The sequence below is a fragment of the Oxyura jamaicensis genome, chromosome 3, assembly GCF_011077185.1.
Source record: "Oxyura jamaicensis isolate SHBP4307 breed ruddy duck chromosome 3, BPBGC_Ojam_1.0, whole genome shotgun sequence".
Classification (NCBI taxonomy): Eukaryota; Metazoa; Chordata; class Aves; order Anseriformes; family Anatidae; genus Oxyura; species Oxyura jamaicensis.
In genome coordinates this window covers 41,680,033-41,700,610 of record NC_048895.1, presented here as the reverse complement: position 1 = coordinate 41,700,610, position 20,578 = coordinate 41,680,033, and the positions used below count along the sequence as shown (strand labels likewise).

Sequence of the window (20,578 nt, the reverse complement as noted above, 5' to 3'; positions counted from 1 at the left end):
CAAAAAAAACAAACACCCTACTCTTTATTAAAAAATAAAACAAAAACTATAGCAACATATATTGATGCTTCTTGCCTGTGAGGACTCAAATGATGTATCAGGCTCCTAGAATGACATAAATCTCTCTTTAACTATTAAATACTTGGAGAAGCTGTACAGACTTTTTTTTCTGCTTTCAGAGAATTCATCACATAGCTTTGCAGTAGTGGTTTGTTTTTAGTTGTTAACATCTGTTTGTATAATGTTTGAGTTGTCTAGCTGGAATTTTCTTTACAGCGTCCATACTTTACCTTGTAACACAATTTTAGGCATCTTGATAAGTGTTGTTTATGAGCTTTTAGCATGCTTTTTACCCTATTCCTGGTATTTGTGGGAGAAAATCCAATGCTGGACTATTGGTATTCATCCTGCTTCTGTGAAGACTATTATTTCAGGGAAGGATTAAAAGTTAAAACCCTTTCTTGACACTGCTTTGTATTTTGGAAGTTAGTGCATTTCTTTATGGACTAGTTGACCATTTCAAGCCTTCCTTAGCAGATTTAAGAATTTTCAAATGTTGCTTTTTTTTTTTTTTCTTTTTGTATACAAGGATTGCCTTCCTTAGTGTACCATACAAGCCTGAGCCTGTTTCATTCTAGGTTTTCTATCACAAGGTTGCAGGTTTCAAAGCTGTGCTGTTGAGATGAGTGTCCTCCACAGCGTTTGCTGGGGAGACAAATGCATGAAGTCCAAGTGCTGTGTGTGTGTCACTGCAGCTGTAAATGCAGTTTTAATATTCACTTCAGAGCTTGCCATCAGCTTCTCTGTCCCTAACTGGCCACCTGGTTGCTCCAACCCTCCAGACTGTTGTGGAAGTGCCAAACTTCTGAAATTTCTCATCCTAATAATGATAATAATAATAATCCAACAGTGTTGGCCAAGCCCCCAGACAGGGAAGATTCAGTCCTGAACCAGTGACAGTTTTTCAATATGTAAAAATGGTACTGTTCTAAAAATAGTTTATCTCATGTAATTAAGGGCTAAGAATTTCTTTATATATTGGTGGGAAGAGAAAATGTATGATGTTTTTACCAGAAAGTAGGATACTACATCTCTAAAACAGTTTTATATTTATGCAAGTTAAGTGGTTATAGTTACTTTTTTAAAGGTTATTTGGTCTCTAAATAATGAATTCCACCTGCTTTATAGCGTGAGTAAGCAAAAGAAGTAAACAAGAGCCCAAGAGGCCTTTTTCCCCCTACTTAGCAAAGTCACTTGAGAGCGTTTCTCTTTTTTGGTCTTTATGTAGGTGCTCATATTACTCCTCAAAAATCATAAGCTAAAGACCTATTCTCTAAGGAAAGTTTAAAGAATATGGTTTAAGATTACATTCTAAAGATTGCATTTCACCTCTTCTTCAGAGGTGAAATTTACATCTGGCTCATGGATGCACTTTTTTGATGCCTGTGAGACCAATAGAGGATCAAGCATGTGCAACAAGAATTTAAAATAAACTTTCTAAGTTTTTCTGCAGATGAAACATCACTTCAGATAGAAAGCAACCTAGATTCAAATTAAGATACAGTTTCAAAATAAGGTAGAACTCTTAGAAATGTGTTTTTTTGACCAATATTATAATAGAAGAGAGTTAATGAAGAAAATTCAGACCAAATCAGCTTTAATGAGTATTAAAGTTAAAAACTCTATCAATTTTATTTATTTTTTTCTCTCTTAAAAAAAAAAAATCGTAAGGAAAGTGTAGTTTGGAATAAATTCTTATTTTGTTTTTTTTTTTTTTTTTTTGTGTTTTTTGGGGGGGGATGTGGAGTACCTAGCTTATCCACTGGAGTATCTTTCTCTCTCTGAAAAAAAAAAACAAGTATAGCACTTTTGACAGCAGACCACAAAATGGATTTGTTCTCAGATAGTTCAATACAATGCGAATGATTGATTAAGAACAGTACTCCCTAATAGTCTTGTATTTACAGAAAGAAGAACTTTTTATCAATGCATTGACAAAAAAAGCAAATATATTCAGTATCTACTAATTTCACATAAAAGAAGCTAACTGCCAATTAACTGTAGTGATTATTATTTTTTTTCCATTTAAAATACAGCTTTCATTCTGATCAATGGAGTGACAGTTGTTCAGGACAGTATCCTTCAAGAAAAAATAAATAAGCAGCAGGTTTAATAATCCTGCAGGCTGTCTCTTTTCCAATCACTAATATACTTCAAACCTCTCATAGGTTTTTTTTACAGTCGCTAGCTCTTCTTTAAAATAATTGTATTAATCAAATACCATTACCATTGCTTCCATTTACTAATGGCACTGCAAATTGCTTTACTTTTGCTGTTAAACAAGATGTGTACAGAAATTGCCAGAGTCAGGACAAAGACTGTGTTCAGTGAAGACATTTCTATGGGTAATCAAATGTAAGAAGTCCTACGTGGACAACTTCAGATCACCACTTCTACCGAATGTTCTCCTCGATCAATACTTAAGCACTTAATGAAAGTGGCCACATTTTGCAAAATGTGTGGTGTACTAGTAAACACCTCTGAGATCAGTGGAAACTGAGAGTAAGTACCAACTCACGTTAGTTTAGGTACTTAGATGTTGGAATCTAAGTCTCAATTTGGCGTTTGCAGTTACCCACCTGGTTTTGAAGTTATCTGCCTTTTAAATGGGTAAGAAACCTCTGATCTGTATTTCTGTCTGAAAAGTCATCATCTGGGTTACTTGCTAGCTTACATATCACAATGAAAGTCACGCGATGTGACCGGTTGTACGTCTGTCACATTTTACATGCACCCTATGTCTCATTAAATCTCTGTCCTAGCTTCAGTCTATTTCACTTCTATCACAGAGGGGGCTGTGGGAATGCGTGTGCATATCAAGATCAATCTCTGTGTGATCTATATTTAATAGCTGGAGAAACCCCAAAAAATGTGTGGAAGAATGTAGAATTAAAGAAATACGTATCTTTCAGACCATTGCCCTTGCAGAAGCTAGTAAATGTTCCATGGCAAATACAGTTATCTTACAAAGTGCTGTGCAAAAAAACGGGAATTCGGTTATATCACCAAAATATGCAGCAAAAGGATTTCTTTCTTTCTTACCTTTGGAGACACTGGTGTGATGTTCTAGCGGTAGTAGAGGAAAATACCTGTTTTATTTTAAAATATATATATGAGGCTTTTATACCAAAGAAAACTAAGTATCATTAGTATTGCAAATCAGCTTCATGAGATATAGGATAACAATGCTTTATTTTTCATGTGTCCATCTGCTAGATATTTGTAGAAACATATTTGGAATACGTTGCCCTTGTGAAATTTATTAGAAACTGATAATCTGTGAAATTTGCTCTCTGGAGCAGATGGAATAAATGTGACAGAACTGTTGCAAGAGAGTGGCAGCTGAATATTTCTTTTTTATGTGCCATGGATCATTTGACATTTGCCTTAAGAACTTTTTTTAACATACCAAATATTTCCTGGGTGGCATTGCATGTTAATATAAAAGTTATGCCTGAACCATAGCCTGAACAATTAATGATAGATACGCTACGTGATGAAGGGACATCTCACAAGTGAAAAATTCGTTGTTGGGAGGAAGGAGGCAGAGAGGAAATGAAACAGCAGGAGAAATTAAAGACCTTGGGACTATCGTTTATCCCTTCGCTGACACTCAGAGTCCAAGAGCCAGACCTGCCATGGAAAATTGAATCCTGAGGCAGCAGAAACCCCTGGAGAAGCTGGTTTCATCGCTAATTAAATAATTAGGCTTTCAAAGATTGCTCAAGACAGTCATGATTTTCTGCAGTCAGGTGAGGTCCCTGTGTCCAAGTGGAGCCCCCTGCACACACTCAGAGCCCTGTCTGAAGTTTGACATTGTGAAGACTTTTGAAGAGCAGGCTGCAGTATCCAAGCCTACAAGCGCAAGCTTGCAAATATTGAGCATTTTGGTGATAAAACCCCTCTGTGGCAGTCTCCAGCCTCTTATCTTCTGCAGGGGTGAGATTTCATCTTGGGCTGTTAGCGTCCTGCATGCCATTGTGCACAAAGCCTGGCAGCTGCTAGAGGAGAGTTGCCATGCAAAGGCTGCTAGTAAGGCTTTCCAAAAGCTTCTCCCCCTCATATACACAGCAGCACGAGCGTGTTGGGGAGTGCCAGATGGCCTGCAGTAATTTTGTGTAACCCGTGACCCACCTCAGTTGCACTGAGGGCTGTTTCAGCTGGCAGAAGCATCGCAGCAGTGCACGGATATGACTGAAATGCCATCTTTGCCTACCTCCCCCTAAAGATTAGGTGTTTTGTATGCTGCTTCCAAGAGGACACTCAGCCTCAGCCCGTTCAGTATCACCGTCTGATCTTATTTTGCTTACCAACAGTTCTGCTGCAGTAGTGTTAAACACAGGTTAGACAAAATGCTGGATACTTCTAGTGACTCATTTAGTCCCTTTCTTCTTCCCAGCTGGTCTAAGTCATACACAGCAGTGAGAACATTAGCTCCGAAATTGGGAGCAAGAGACGCTTTATATGCAGTGATGCATTCCTTTGTATCTTGTGGCCCACATGGTGATGGCTTCTAAATCCCTTATCATAACTGCCTCAGGCTGGAAACAATTTTTTTGTACCAGCCGATGTAAAGATGACATTTCTTGAGCTGAGGGAATTTAATGTGATTGTACTCTTCCGCAGGCCTCAAAGATTATCCTATGGCTTCCATTCATCACAAAACCATGGCTTTTTAGTTGCTGTTTCTAATTCCCAGATAGGAATCATGAAATTATTTTGGGGGAATAATATTTTTCAGGAATAACTGGTGACAATTACACAAAGGTGTTTTATTGAGCTATTTTCTGTGTTACTCTGCAAGAATGTGGAAATGAAGCTAGTAAGAAATGCCTGCTAGTGAGATGTAATACTGCAGTGATGGTGCTTTGCCATTATTGATTTATAAATGATGCAGCACCTTGTAACTTTGTAAATGTATGTAAAACCTTTTTTTCTTCAATTGATTGTCTTTTGCTATTTGTCCTGGTTTGTTTTCTAATCAGCAGTGTTTGTTTTCATTTTAATGTGTTTTTTTTCAACTCCTGGGTGCTCAGGACAGTAGGTGTAGCGGAGTCCTACCCTGCTGTAAGGTGTGCTCATTTTCACACCTTGCAGCTCCCTGTTCACTGAAGTGTGAAGGGGATTGTGTGTGTTTAGCAAGACTTGCATTCCTGTAAAGGAAATTTGTGGTATTCTCACGCAGGCAATGTTTTTAATGCGTTTGAATGTCAACTACGCTGAGCTGCATCCTTCAGACAAGGCCTCCAATGTCCTGAGGGTCCCAAACTATAACAGAACAACTCAGCATTAATTGCTAACACATCACGTTCCAGTTTACTTGAAAATGAATGGTCTTACAACAGTCATTTTTGTCGCCTATTATTCATCTCATTAGTTTACATACTATGTGTCTTGGGTCTCCTTTATAGCACGCTAAGGCTCCAAAATGTTTTTGGGAGCAGAGCTGGGTATAAATACCCTCAATAGCACACTGAGGGGATAGGCTGATGGTCTGAGAGCTCAAAGAACATGAAAAGGGCCAAGCGTCCTTGTGGATGGATGGTTATCTGTCATCTGGTTACAACTTTCCTACTGGTCCTGTCTGCATGGGATGTACATATATATAATATATATAACGTATAATATATTTTATATTTATATTGTATTTATAATATGTATAAATATTTATATAACATTAAATATATGAGGTTAGTTTCCCAAAATGTTGTTTGCCCATGACTTTAAGGTGTTGCTTATCCTTATCTACCTGAAAAAGTGCTTGTGCGTGTCAGTGCAATCACTTGTGTTGCCTCCCTTTGTAACAAAGGACTGTAGGGCTAGGCCCTGTGTGGCTATCTTAAGTGTTGAAGACTGGGAACATGGTTAGATGTTGGTGCCACTGGAAGTGAACGTAGAAAATAAGTTATCAGATTTGCAAAACTGGAAGGAAATGGCACACTTCTGTGACATCTGAAGGGATTCTGCCTCAAATCTGTTTTGCTGTTCTTTAGAGTAAAACCATCTTGTTTTAACATATTGTGGTGTTTTATCATACTGATAGGTTCGCTAAAAGCTCTCCACCACCACCAGCAGCAAAACACTTGTCTGGGTTCAGAAACATTTAAAGAACATTGCAGTGTCAGCACACACATTGGGACAATTGAACACTTTTCTTTGGAGAATCAGTTCTCCTTGTTCTGAACAATACAGTACTGTTTGTTTCGGTCACCTTATTTTTCAGTTTACATGAGAGACACTGTCATGAAAACAGGGTTATTGTTTCTTAAAGGCTTATGTTTTCCTGATATTCTTTTCCAGCCTGAAAACAGCAACTTATGTCATCGTGCTTACTTGCTGTGGAAAGGTCACAATATCATGAATTGAAGGATTATCACTTCAGCTGTGTAACGGGTAACAAGAACTTAGGAACTCACGAACAAAAAATAGCATTTTGAATAGATTTCTGTAGGGGAGGAGGAAGAAATTAGCAAAGATAGTGTACATACGCAGAGTTGCTCCCACTCAATATTCGGAAACAATATTCAAGCTGCTTTATTACCCCACTGGTCTTTTGTATTGGTGGTATTGTGGTGTGGGGAAGTTTGCTCGCCCAAAATATTCATGAATAAAATGACCTGTGAATATTGAAAAGCAAACAGCTAAGTGTGTTAGCTAATAAATGGCAGGTAAGTTTTGCTTTCTCTACTAACCCAGCCTTATTTAGGAGATATGTCCTCTTTTTTTGAGTAGCTGTGAAAGTTTATTTTACACAATGGTGAATCCAATTAACAACAACAAAAAAACTTATATCCTTTCTAACTCATTTTTATCCCCTCCTCTTACTTTAAGCATTTGTGGGCTCTTTTGTTTGCTGTTCTTGAAGTTAGTATTCTTGGAGAGAGGGCTTTCCGATTCTTCCCCTGGTCTCTATTTATATCTTTCTCTCCCCTTTCCTTCTACTTGTCTCATTTCCACTTCTAAAATTCTATTCTTACCTTCTTTATTTTGTTTCCAACTTCATTCCTTGGAACTATTACTGCTGTGTATCTACTCTCTGTATGTCACTGAGGGCAAAAAAAGTATCAGAAAGTAGAAATAAAAAAATGCACTTAATTGACAGAAAACCCATTCTCACCCTTAAAACAGAGCAGATTATTTTTCAAGATATCTTAGGCTGCATGACCACAGCACAGATTCTCATTAAATGTTCTCTCTGTCTTCACAATCATTTGCAATATATTTGAAAATGCAATGTCCTGCCAGCACATAGTATCTTGGAAATGCTTAGTAAATTTAAATAACCTCGTGAGAAATTTGATGGCATTGCTTCATGGAAATGGATTAGCCTAGATTAACTGGGGCTGGAGGAAAGTCGAGAATCCTTGCTGTTCTTTTTTTTTTTTTTTTTTTTTATTATTATTATTACTATTATTATTTTTTCTGGGTGTGGAAACCATAGCTAAAACCCCCAGAGGGTGGAAACTGAAATAATCTTTCTGGAAACACTGCAGATTAGAACTTGTAATCATGTCTCTCCAGCGTAATGTGAGCTTCATCTTCATGGTGATCTGGTCCCATGGTGGAGATCCTTGGTAGACAAACTCATGTCTTCTTCCAGGATGCAGCTCTTGGTTGCCAGCCTCTCTGTTGTGTCTTTCAGCACCAGCAGAACCAATATTTGCACCCAGCTGTAGATGAATACAAGTTGAAGATGAATACAAGTAAAGAGTGGGCTTGCTGCTACTGGAGAACGTTTTTTTGATTCCCAAATAAGCATATGCTGGCTGAGGTGTGGAAAGAGCTCTTTGTAGAAGAGGAGGTCTGTGATGAGGAGGCCCAGGGCCAGCATTTGTCTGGGGGAAAGAGGACGTCCACAAATTTTATTTTTCCACTTTAAGTCCTAGTGAGGAATTTATATTGCACCATGTTTATGTGATATATATTGTGTCCAGAACATTCTTAAATTAATGTTTGGCTTCTATGTAAAACAGTAAATTGAAGAACAGTGTAAGAATGGCAGACTTTCCAATTTTCATTGTCTTTTCTTCTTTCCTTTTGTCTATTTAGTTTAGTTTTGTTTTAGTTTGCTAATTCAGGAATGCTGGGTTACAAATATTGATTTCTTTTTTATCTTTTTAATTGGGAGATGGGGAAACTGGTACATGATGGTACTGGTTTATGATAAGTAGGGGAGAGCTCTGTTCCTCTTCAATCCAATCTCAGCATTGAAAATATATCTTTTAGGAAAAAAAAAGGAACTCAGTTTTGGGGCCAGTTTCTAACGTCTCTTAAAGCTTTAGAAAAAACAATGCACACAGTCACATAGCCTTTAGTCACTCTCTGTCCACATCAATTCAGATTTTATCCAGGCTGGGTTTTTGTTTTGTTTTGTTTAAGTAACTGAATTAACTTCCGTAGTTAGTGTGCAGCATTGGCAAAGACAAGGTGACAGAGGATTTTGCAGCCTATTCATGAGAAAGCTTCCCTCTGCTCCCACCCCCCCCCGCGCCTTCCCACCAGGCTCGTTGTCTTCCATTCATTTTATACTTAGCATAGCAGAAATCATCAGAGAGGGCAAGGCTGGGTCTCCCCTTAGAAAAACAGAAAGTATTGCTCTTGCTTAAAAAGAAAATGTGCTGAAAGTTCACAGCCTCTCTAGATGGTTGGTAATTGTGTATTTTCTTAGGATCTTTTCTTCAGTATGCCTCTTTCTTATGCTGCATTGTTCTGTTTCTGGTCACTCATGTCTACAAAGCTACAGTTCAACAATCTGCTTAAACTCATTAATATTATGATAGTCCTCCGGGCTGCAAACTCGTGCATCATCAAGAATAAGGAATTCTGCACCACTTTGCTGCTTTGACTTATTAATTTTGGAGCAGAAGTAATGTTTTCCTCTTTTATTTGTTTGTTAATCAGCGATTCTAATGAATGTGGGAGGATCCTGTTCTGTGAATGCTGAATGTCTGACATGACTAACATCAGCCACACTGGCTTCCTCATCCCTAAGAGTAGGCTGTGTTGGCATTTTGACCTGGAAGCCTGCACAATTTTCCTTGTAGATGTCTGTGCTAACATATATTTGCATTAATGAAGGGAAAATGGAAGCAATGAGCTTTGCTGATTTGGTTTTAATAGTTTACCATCTCCTATGCAAAGAGGCTTTGGCTATGAGACAGAAAGCTCCACCTGCTTCAAAAAGAGAGTGTGTTCAACGACTGATCTCATCCTCCGATTTAGGGAGGATGTTTGAAGATAAGGTCCAAGACCATGAGCTTGACTCTGCATTCTCTGGGCAGAATAGGGTGTATTTGCTGTGTGCTGTAGCTGCTGAGGAGTTTCCTTTGGAAACTGTCAAGCTAAAGGACAGCGGTTTTCATCTTCGCATCCAGATAATGGAGAAAGTGTGCAACAGGAAATGCTAGCATTATCTGCAGATGTTTGGCAAGAGCATAGTGTCAGCTGAGAGGCACTCCAGAATTGAGTTTGATAAATCAATGGAAAACATCCAGTTAAGCAGAATACTGTTTTAAGTAATCTTGTGAGACTTTTCCCAATCTTTCAATTTTTACTGAGATAAAGGTGAGTATATCGTGGCCGCAAACTCTTCACAGTACTTCTCTTTGCCCACCACCATCACTTGTCCCTTGCCCAGCTCTACCCACCCAGCTGTTACCTTCTCTTTGAGCTCTTTTCATGCAAACCTTTCTCAGCTGCGGATACATGATTATGTGGTGAGGGAGGGAGAGATGTGCAAAGCTGTTTGTCGCCTCTTTTTCTGTGACATTCAGCTTATGCTGTTTGACCAAGTCCCCTGGTGGTTGCATATCGGTGAATGTACATGGTGAGAAAGACCCTTCTGAACTTGGGGAGAAAATTGTTCAAAGGTGGATGTGTATTTTCATACTGCTTTTGTTTTTGAGTGCATCCCCGCAGGCAAGACTCAAAACCAGTTTGTGCATTTCTCAAAAGCTTTGTCATCTCTCTCAAGCAGGGTTGCCATCAGCAGTAGTAATAAGTATAGAGAGCTCGAGGAAGATGAGGATGGACATCAGACATTGCCTGCTGTCTGGTGGTACAGCTAAATGATCCTATCCCATGTTTGGACAAGACTTAGCACAAAGTCCTGACTGGCCCTTTAGATACATGTGTCATGGTAATTAAACCAGTAGAAAACAAGTATCACCACCTGCACAGCCTGAGTGTGAAGATGTAGGGTAGCTCTATCTTGCATGCAGCTGGAACAGCCTTTCCCACTAGCATTTGGGAGCATTCATTCCTTCATATGCTTACTGCTGGGAGTAAGCTCACAGTCTGGGAGGATGTGCAGACTGCAGCCAGCTAGCAGCGTGCTGCCAGCAGCACCACACAGCACCCAGGGTGCCTTGTAGCTCACAGGGTCCAGCCAGAGAGGATCTGTAGGCCCTGCTCTTTCTGCCTTGCTCTTTTTGAGGCAGAACAGGATTTGACTCTTTGACCTCATTCAACCCTGCAGCTACAGCAGCTCATACCATGCCCTCAGACCTTCCAGGGGAGCTCCGGAAGCACACGACTCTTGACATAAGTATTGGGCCAACTCTCATTTTTCCAGGTGTGTCTTCCTGGTTACAAAGGTTGAATTTCGAGGTACATTCCTACATGGTGAGAATATGTTTTCTCCCCTGATTATTGTATCTCTTCCAAAAGGGCATTTCTTTGCCCTCTTTTTTTTTTTTTTTTTTTTTTTTTTTTTTATCATTACACATGCCTAGTTCCTGCTCAGTCAGCAGTACACAAGATGATTCATGTTCCCAAATTCACTTGACACTGAAATTCTAATTCTGTTGCCCTTTCAAAGAGGGAATATATTATAAACTGTGGCTTTTTATATTCAAGAACAGAGGTGAATAAAAAATAAACATAGGAGAATTATAAATTCATTTTATATGCTTCCTACCACTTGTGGTCAGAGGCTGTAACAAACAAGAAGAGATCAGGCTCATTCTTCTAATTGGTTTGCGATAAGGATGCATTCTTCTGAGGGTATAAATAGACATTGCTGCTATTGCATGGATATATGACAGCTGAGAATGTGGCTTCAATTCAAATGTTGTGCTTTCTTCCCATTGTGTGCCTTTGGAAACAAATGTATTTTCTTGAATTAGAACCGGTTGTGGCTTGGAAAGCCACTGAATTTCAGTGGAGACCGCCAGAATTTGAATATTGTGAGGTTCAAGCTCGTGATAGTATTTAGACTTGTGCAGCAGCTCAGTGGTTTGAACAGACCTTAGATGAATGCATGGATCCTGAGATGCATGCTTTTCAAAACTGGGGCTAATTCATGCCCCTCCTTTGATTCTCATTTGGGATCAGATATTAAATGGAGCAGAAAAAAAATCTCATTCCAGCAATTCCCATCCAGTCAAAAAAAAATCCAACTGTTTAATGACATTTTGGGGCTTTGCTGTTACTGCAGAGGCCAAAGGCAAGCAGGATGCAGACTGAGTTATCAGTGTTAGTACCAAACTTGAAGGTGCTTTATCAGATTATAAATGAGGTGAATGATAAACTGTGGTTGAGAAGATGGCTTTATGGCCTGCTTAATAAGAAGAATTCCCCGATTGCTTTCTCCTCATCTATCAAGGTTAAGTTTTTCACTGTTAGAATAGACTATTTATAAGTGATGCTTCAGTGGAGGTGGGGGTAGAGGTCCATTACTGTATACCTTTTTTTTTTTTTTTTTAAAGAGAAATAAATAGTCCTAAAAGCATGCAGTAAATTTTTACATTATGGATTAGGTAATATAGTAAAAATAAACTGTACAGTAAATGTAGGGACTAAATTGAGTAGTAAATTCTTCCTACAAGGTGCCTTCCTCCTTCCCTTGTAAATTAGTTGATTTCCTGCATTTGACATGTCAGTTTCCATTCCAGCATCCACCTTGCATTAAGAACCAAAGTGAAAAGCATCAGTTGCAGCAGTCTATCATTTTGTGTTTCCAGTGGAGATAATTTAAGTATAACACAGTGACATTGAATATTGATAAAAAAAAAAAAAATGACAGGCCGTGATTAAAGTTTTGTGCTGGGTAAAATAAATGGCTGGAGGATTGAAGAGAAAACAACAAAAATGTTGTTCAGCATTATATGGTATCTTATTTTTTAATAACCCTAATCAAGTTTCCATTGTTGGTTTTAAACACTATATAAATGGTTCTTCCTCCATATTTTGAACGGTCCTTTCAGGAAAGGAAGAGCAGTCATAAAACATATATACATTTCACATAAAATATTAGCGTAGGACAGATTTAACACATATCAGTTTTTTCTTCTGTGGACAAGGGAAAGAGGTCATGATTGTTAGCAGATTATTTTTAGATTTCGGTTTAGATTCTGATCCTTCAGCACCTACTTCAGTACCTCCTTTTGTATCACTGTGAAATACATAATAGACATGGTACATTGTTTTGACTTCAATGTCACTATCATTGTGTTAAAAGGAAGGTGTTTTGTAAGTTAAAAAGGCTTATTTTCTTTATATGTGTACCTCTTTACATATGTACATACATACATCTTCACACCCCCACATATTATAAACCACTGCATCTCCAGGGATACTCTGCCTTACTACATCCCCGAGTAGAGGAGAAAAGTACGCTACAATGCGCTCTCACCATGATGAGGGCTGGGCTGGGCTGGGGGCTCTACTCACCTCTTTCTTCAGATCTGTTCCTGTGCACGTTTCTGGGATCCTGTAGAAAGCAGAGTCACCACTACCATCCATTCTTCAAGCTGCAGGAAGGCAGTATCCATGTCTCTGTACTGCCCATGATGTCCTGTCTGGGTGGGCTGGATGTCTTTTGGGTAGGACTGTTGTGCGGAGAATGTGTCTGTGGCTCATAAGGTTTAGATGTTAGAGAAGTCAGCCCAGATCATATTTTTGGGGTGCTGGAAATGTAAGAATCTAGAAGTTAGACTGGGATTCTGAGGACTGATTTCCTGGGCTATGTGGTTCTGGTTCAGAGCATTCTCCAGCGGTCATTACACCACACACCTACAGAGGGGCACCTACTTGGTATTTTCTTCAAACTACTTTCAGTAAAATATTATGTTGTATAGTCTGCAAGATATTATTGTATGTTTTATAAGGGAAAAAGCAAGGTTAAGGAAGTAGATCACTTGTGCCAGAGAAGCATACTGCAAGCTTCAGACTTTGTCAAGGAGCTCTAGTTAGTCTCCAAGGTAGGAGTTAAAGTAGGTTATTATCTGACAAGGGAGAATGGAGACCCCTAACCTCTTGGGAGTGAGTCTTGTTTTTACACAGAGAAGTGCAATAATAACACTGAACAGCAAATAAATGTTTTCACTGAGCTTTGAAATAAGGGAGTAGGAAAAATAAGTCTCGCGCACTGGGGGAGAAACACATGATCAAAACAATACAAAGTGAATTCATGAGATTTTCAGCTCCTGAGGAGATTGCAGAGAAGAGACACAATGCAAGGAATCGAATTGTGAAATTGAGATTCTATAACTGGTATGTATAGAGGGGTTTTATAAGATTAGAGAAAAAAACAGAAGTTTTTTGATTTCAGATGTTTATAAAAGGTGACTTTCACAAAAGGTGCAGGCAAGGAGGAAAAAAGTTTTGCTGTTCAGAGTCCAGGTTTTCTTCCTCTCTTTTCCTGACCCTTTTCTCTTCTCACTTTTATGTTTGCCAGCTGCAAGTTGCGATCTGATGAGCCCTAGCTGTACCTTCTCCCTTATCAGACTGCTGTTGAGCACCAGCCAGACAGGGAAAGCAGGGTTATGTGCCTCCTGTTCCCCAGAGCCTCACATGACCCACTGATAAGAACATTGCAGTTCTTGATTTGTTCAACAGATTGGTTGTAGGCATCTTAAAATATAAGAGCTAACATGGAAGATCAAGAAAAGATCAGGCTGGTAACGTTGTTCTATGAAGGAGAAAAGCAAAATATATTCCTGAAGTTGTAAATACTTGTCAAATGTAAATTGAGCTATTCATGCATGACTGAATTAATACGATAAACCAAGTCAGAGGGTTGGGTTTCTGCAAAAAGTAAAGCACTACAGCTTTCTTCCTCTAGTCCCCTGTCAATTAAATATTATTGCTCCATACTTTCTTTCCTTCGCTTGCCTCCTTTGTTCATTGCATGGCTGTTGCCTTAAGAAAAAGCAGCAAAGACATAACTAAATGGAGAGTAAGAAGAGCTAGTTCTTTCCCTGTGGTGCAAAATATAAATAGAATTGAGTGACCGAAATACAGAGCAACTTTCCCTAGATCAACAAAGGAGGGGGATATAGAGCAAAGTCTTCTGATTCGCATTGCCATTTTCTGTAAGCCTCACAACTTTCCAGTCATTTTAACTGTCCTAGTGAAAATCCCTTTTGTTTCTGCCAGAGTATTTTTGTTGCACTTTATTTGCTGTCTTGTCAGAGAAAGCTACCTTTAGCATCAGTGAATGCAGTGTGTGAACAAGTGTGCCTGGTACTAGAAAAAGGTACGTATGTTTGTTCCTGAATCTGTACCTTAGTGTGGCTTGCCTCTTAAAAGGAAGTTGTCTTGAGTGTCTCTTCTTAGTTAATATCCCCTGGTAAATTAGCTTTTGTTTATGCAGTTTCTAAGTAGATGTCTTACTATGCAGCCTTTTAGCTTCAATCTCACTCTCAGTGGCTTCTTAGAGGGATTTCCCTTTGCTGTCCTTAAAATAAGCAATATCTTGTATCAACACACAGTGTTGACCTCAGGGTGTTATAAACCACTTTCAAAGATTCACTCACCAACAGGCATTCCTAAAAACGAGAGATGGTGAGATTTACAAGTAGTGACATCTCCATGTGTTGATTCCGATTTGTTTTCCAGGAGATTTTGGGGGACATTTTTTGTTGCGTTGGGTTTTTTAAATTATTATATTTTTATTATCATATTTAATATAAAGCCTTTTGGCTGTTTTTACATGGGCATGTTTTCATTTAGGCTATAATGTTCCGGAACTGAATGTGCCTTTTGTATGTCTGCAGAGCCTTCAATAGAAAAGTCGTGTTCTCAGTGTTCCAGTTAGCACTATAAATAGTTTTAGAATAATGTTGTGCTGAGAGCCACATAAAGAGCCCCCACTGGTGTCTCTGGGAATCTTGTGCAAAGACTGAGGAGCAATGTTCTTTGGACTTCAAGGAGGAAAGAGAGGATCCTTGTTGGATATGACTCTCAACATGATTTTCACCCAGTGTTACATGTAGATTGAAGATACCCTCTATATTCCTGCACCCCCTTGTCTGTGGTGTCATTCCCTACAAAACTCCTTGTGGCTGACACTTCCTACTTTAGACTTTGTAAAGGCATCTGTAACTATAATTTCAACTGCCATGTTATGAAGAGAACTCACAGATAAGCCTGTCTGCTCCACATTAATTTCCTCCTGTCTGTAAACAGTTATGTTTCTCTGACAGCTCTTTTATCATCATCAACTTGACCTAATCCAGAATTCTCTCTCCTGCTTCTTCCATTTGTGTTCCTGTGGATGTCTCAGCCATTCTTCAAGTCAATGTAGGCCTGCTCATTTGGATTCTTTTTGCATGGTATCCTGGAGATAAGACCTGTCCAAGCTATCCATCCAGCTAAAAAATCACTTGTACTGAGTCTTGCATCTCAGTTACTTCAACAGTTGTTTCTCTGGCATCAACTTGACAAAAGCAGTCTTGCCCTACCCTCAACCAGTCCAAATGCTGTTGCTACTGCAATGACTGCTCTCCCTCCCTTCCTTCCAGCATCCCTCCCTGGTCTTTTTAAATTCTGCCTTTCTGATCATTTCACTTTGGTTTTCTCCGTTGGTTCTCTCTGTTCTGTTACATTAAACATAACTGCTAGTCTTCAATGTCATGGCCGTTCACAATCTATTCCCACCTATTCAGTCTTTTTTTTTTTTTTTTTAAATCTGGTATCAAAAGACTGACTTCCATCTAAGGATGTTAAAAGACACCAGTATCCCAGTGTGGTATCCCATTATGTTTTTACAGCAACATCTTTTGCCTTCCCTACTTGATTCCTGTATGGAGGGATGGAGATCTTAGATAACCATAGACCTGTTTCATTGGCCTCCTGCAAATCCTTAGAATTCTCATTCACGGTGATACCTTGGTGTGCTTGGTGGTGATTAGACTGATTACTTGCTGATGTATCTAATTAAACTGTTGTACCGTAACTAATGTGCTGTGTTCGGTCCACTGTTGTCTCAGTGTTTCTTTGAACATCCCTGTCTGTATCTAACTCTTTGCAATCTTGCTGGTATTTGTACAAAAGCTAGCACCTGGGACTTATGAGCCCTCTGGCACTTGGAAGTATAGAATCATTGGGTGATTAAGGTATGCTTTGTTGTTGCTGGGTCTGTATAAATGGATGATGGATGGTGATGTGTTGTGGATTCCAGCAAATTGTTCCTCCCACCTCTGTTGAACTTCCCACATGATACTTTGTTGGTATTGTACAAACAGGCATTGTAACATCTACAGATTAATACATCGTAAAGGATTTATAAATACAGGAATAATATAAAGTCTGACCCAATCTTGTTGCATCATTTTGAAAAGTTGCATACCTGATAAACCCACTGTGTCCAATATAGGCACCCACATACTTTTCACTTCATAGATACTGCAAATGCACTTTTACATTGGATTAAACACAAACCAAACTGTGAAATTCCCTTGAGCTTACTTTTATACCTGTCATAACACGTAAAGATTTTGCATGTTGGGGACAACATAATTTTTAATGCTTATTTGGTCCGTGCTTCTCTGTCAGCTATTTCCACCTTTCAAATAATTTTCACTTTAAAAGCATGTTTGAAAAATGCTTCTAAAGGCTGAATTTCAAAATAAAGGCTGAAAGATTCAGAGTCCTTGGACTTAAGTAGGCCTAGATTATCCCAGTATATTTGCATTTACTGGTTGCAGTTGAAAAGTTCCGTGTAACACCATTTAACATGCTTATTTGGTATCTTAGGTCAAGATATATCAGAGTTTTATTGGTACAATGATAAAACAAAGATGTCTTTAAAACAAGAGCAAGCTATTAGAGGTACATTCAGTAATTGCTGATTAGTAAAGTGGGAGTAAGACATAATCAAAAGCATGTTGACCAAATTGCTGAGTCATGGATGAATAATTGCAGCCCAGGCACTATTACCCTCTGCTTTTATATATGCTATTCATCTTCTCCACTGTGAATACTACATACATCACTACCTCTGTCCCAGTTTTGTCAATAGAGCTCTTCATTAAAATGAATAGCCAAAACAAGCTGTCCACTGGAAATTACCACTCAGGTCTCTGGTGTGTTTTGAGTCTTTTATAATATGTCATACATAGCTGCAAGCAAACTTTTGCAAAAGGCAAGTAAATGGGCATATGTATGTCTGCAGGGAGATGTTTTGACTGTGTAACCATGATGGTTTGACTGACAAATAGAGAAACAGTGGGGGTTATTTTATGTTTCTGGCTTGGTAAGTAAAATGCTACCTCGATGAAGCGTAGAGTTGTAATCCAGTGAAGATTTTTTTCCCTTTCTAATTAGTGACACTCTGAACTCCTTGTTGGGGACTGATTTAAGGACTTAATGCTGCATCCTACCCTCAGTAACCACTGATACTGATGCTAAGCGCAGATCGAGTACAACAGCTTCTGGAGCCTGGTTTTGCTCTCAGTTTCAAAATACTGCTTTGTGAATTTTACATCTTGGTGTCTTGTGTTTGTAGAGTTTAAAAATATACCTCTGTTGGATTAATGAATTCTCATTGTGAGCAGTGCACCTTCTTTATCCTTCATTCAGAATAAAAGATAAGCTAGCATTTAACTTGGTCAGGAAAGTTAAAATCAGATGGTTATTTTCCTTCTTTTAATCACTTATAATTGCCTACTATTATATAGCAAGTGATATGATTTGAAAAGCACTGAGAAGAAGTATTGTGGTTATTAGATAATAGTATTCAAATCTGTCTAGAAGTGTGTATTGCCATGGGAATTAGCACTTCTGAGTCCTATTCCAGGCTCTGCCAACGATCAGCTATATTTTAGCAGGCAACCTAATCCTTTGGTTCCTTGGAGATGAGATGTATTAAATGGAGATGTGACCACATCTCTTGAGAGCAGTGTGATGTTAGTATTCAGTGTCTTGTTCTGAAAAACTGGCTATACATAAAATTGCCATTTACTTCAGATGAAAATATCTACTTGGACATATCTCAGGACTAGTATTTGTAACATATGTGGACGTCTCAGATGATCAATAGATTGAAAGTATGAAGAAGTTTGGGATTTTGAAATGCCTAATAAATTGTTTTTTCTTTAGTGGGATAATAAAAATATAAATAAATTAAACAAAAACATTTTAGGGAAAGATAAGGACAACATTCAAAGGTAGAAGACTGAAGGAGAGGAGAGTATTACCAGCTTAATCAAATTTGATTCACCAGAGTCAAAGCATGCACATTTCAGTGTAACAAGAAAAGGAGCGGTCATTGTATCTGTTTTCCAGAAACTAGAGCTGATTTAATGCAGTAAATAGTGTGATTGCTAATACATGATGTCCTATAAGAAATTCAGGAGAGCCACATGACTGCTGTCAGGCTGACAGGTCTGTATACCAGACAGAACGAAGAGAGTGCTGGTTCTGATCACAAGGTTCCTGGACTTTTATCAGATCAGGAGAAGGTCACTTGTAGCCAGTGTATGCTCTACTGTTGGAAACAACATCTTAACACAAAGTTTTTTAAAGTGACTTCTGCATAGGGCCATCATATTGCTGCTTTTCAGTTTGAAATAGCTTATGTTATCTCTGTGGAAGTATTTGAGTTGCTGTTGTTTTTCCATTGTTTTTATTTTTCCATCTGATTGCAAGTAGTCACCCCACTTGAAATAGCAACTATTCTCCCTGAACTGCATTATTTTCTTTTGGCTTTTATTTCAGCTGCAGGAGCCAGCTGCTCCAAAGAGTGTGGGAAGCTGACTTGGAGGCCTGTCAGCTGTTGATCCGAGGCTTTCAACTGAAAGAAACCAGTTGCTGTGGTTTTGAGGAAGAGGACAACCAAATGGATGAGCTGGAGATGGCGGCTGATGGCCCTACTGATTCTGAAAAAAGAAAAGAAGGTCACTTTCCGAAGGGCACAGAGTGGGGCAGTGCTCTGTACCCCAAGCACAGTGAGCTGAAACAGGTATCTGAAATACACTGCAGCTGGATTTGAAGTGATACTGCTGGTTTTATTTTGAGAGGAGGAGTTAAATCTGGCTGATGGGTCAAGCAGGGCAGGTTAAGAATGAACTTAACATCTGGCCTCCAATATGGGACATGAATAAAACAGCTTATTAGCTTCTCAGAAGCCCTTCAGCCCTTTTTCCTTTAACCATCAGTCTTCTTAAAATTTGGAAATTAATGAGGCAGTGAATACAGGCTGTACATCTGGATTTAAAGGAAAAACAGTTCTCTTAAGATTCTTTAAGTATTTAACACAGACTACCAGCTATTCCTCATCTCACTGATGAGTTTCGCTATGAGTTAGGTCTACTGACTACTTAGCCTTGGCTCTGTGTTAGCTGTAGTGGGGAGGGAGTAATTTTTCCTTCCCTAGTGAAGAGGTCAAAGGCTTCCTAGCTCAGATGCAGGTAGGCTTCCAGGATATAGCAATTATTTAAAAGAAGGAAAAAATCATGAGATTAAAGGATTTGAGAAATTTCTTTCAAGTTTTTGCATTCTGCTCTGGAATGCCATCCTTGCTTAAATATTTACAACTACCTAAAAATCATTTAACCGCACTGTCAAGGCAAAAAAAAAAAAAAAAAAAAAAAAAAAAAAAAAAAAAAAAGCTATTGAAAAGCTTTGTGACCCAGTATCTGCACTGTGTCAAGAAGACCCTCCAACAGGAGTTGTTTTTTTCAGTTGATTGACAAAAATTAAAAGTAGGCTTAATCCCACGTGGTGCTAGGAGCCATTGAACTGTGCATTATGTTGAAAGCTGATACCATATTTTGCATTTATACTGGCTGAGACTTAGCAGCAAGCAGGATGTTACCTTACTGTAAAATCTCTTCTTAGTAAAATGCTGTTTTTAAATTGGACTTCAACAGTTTTTGCAGCCTAGGAAAGACACTTTACAGACTGAATCCAAATAGAGAGTGTTTTTTTGCTGTAAATGGTCAACTGTGGATTTGATATAGTTTTTTCCTCTGTGATTTTTTTTTTTCTCTCACCATATCCCTGATGAGTTGGTTGAAGTAATATATGAGCCATTCTGTTGGTCATGGAAAGCCGTGATTCCCTTCTAAAAGAGCAGCTGGGAAGCTCTGGAAGGTTTGGGGCTTTATGACCGTTTCTGTAGCACTCTTGAGATTCGTGCAGTAGATACCAGCTATTTCATCTCTGCAAGTCCATATCACTTCCCTGGAAAGTAGTATTGTTATCCCCTAGAATGACATAGAGGCAACTGAAGTGAGGTGACTGGGTTCTGGATAGAGGTGCAAGAATCAGAAAGCCGGGTTCCCCATATGTT

The 20,578-nt window shown here is 38.8% G+C and overlaps 1 protein-coding gene across 6 annotated transcripts in view; it reads left to right on the top strand.

The window, feature by feature from the left end:
* Positions 1 to 20,578, top strand: part of DISC1 (DISC1 scaffold protein) — a 200,284-nt gene that overhangs the window by 156,488 nt on the left and 23,218 nt on the right. For all 6 annotated transcript variants that reach the window (XR_004749310.1, XM_035321293.1, XM_035321292.1 and 3 more), the window contains one exon: positions 19,003 to 19,246. Coding sequence is in view for 5 of the 6 variants with exons in the window: in XM_035321293.1 (XP_035177184.1) it covers positions 19,003 to 19,246 (244 nt within the window). In the remaining variant the exon portion in view is untranslated. The remainder of the gene's footprint in view (positions 1 to 19,002; positions 19,247 to 20,578) is intronic.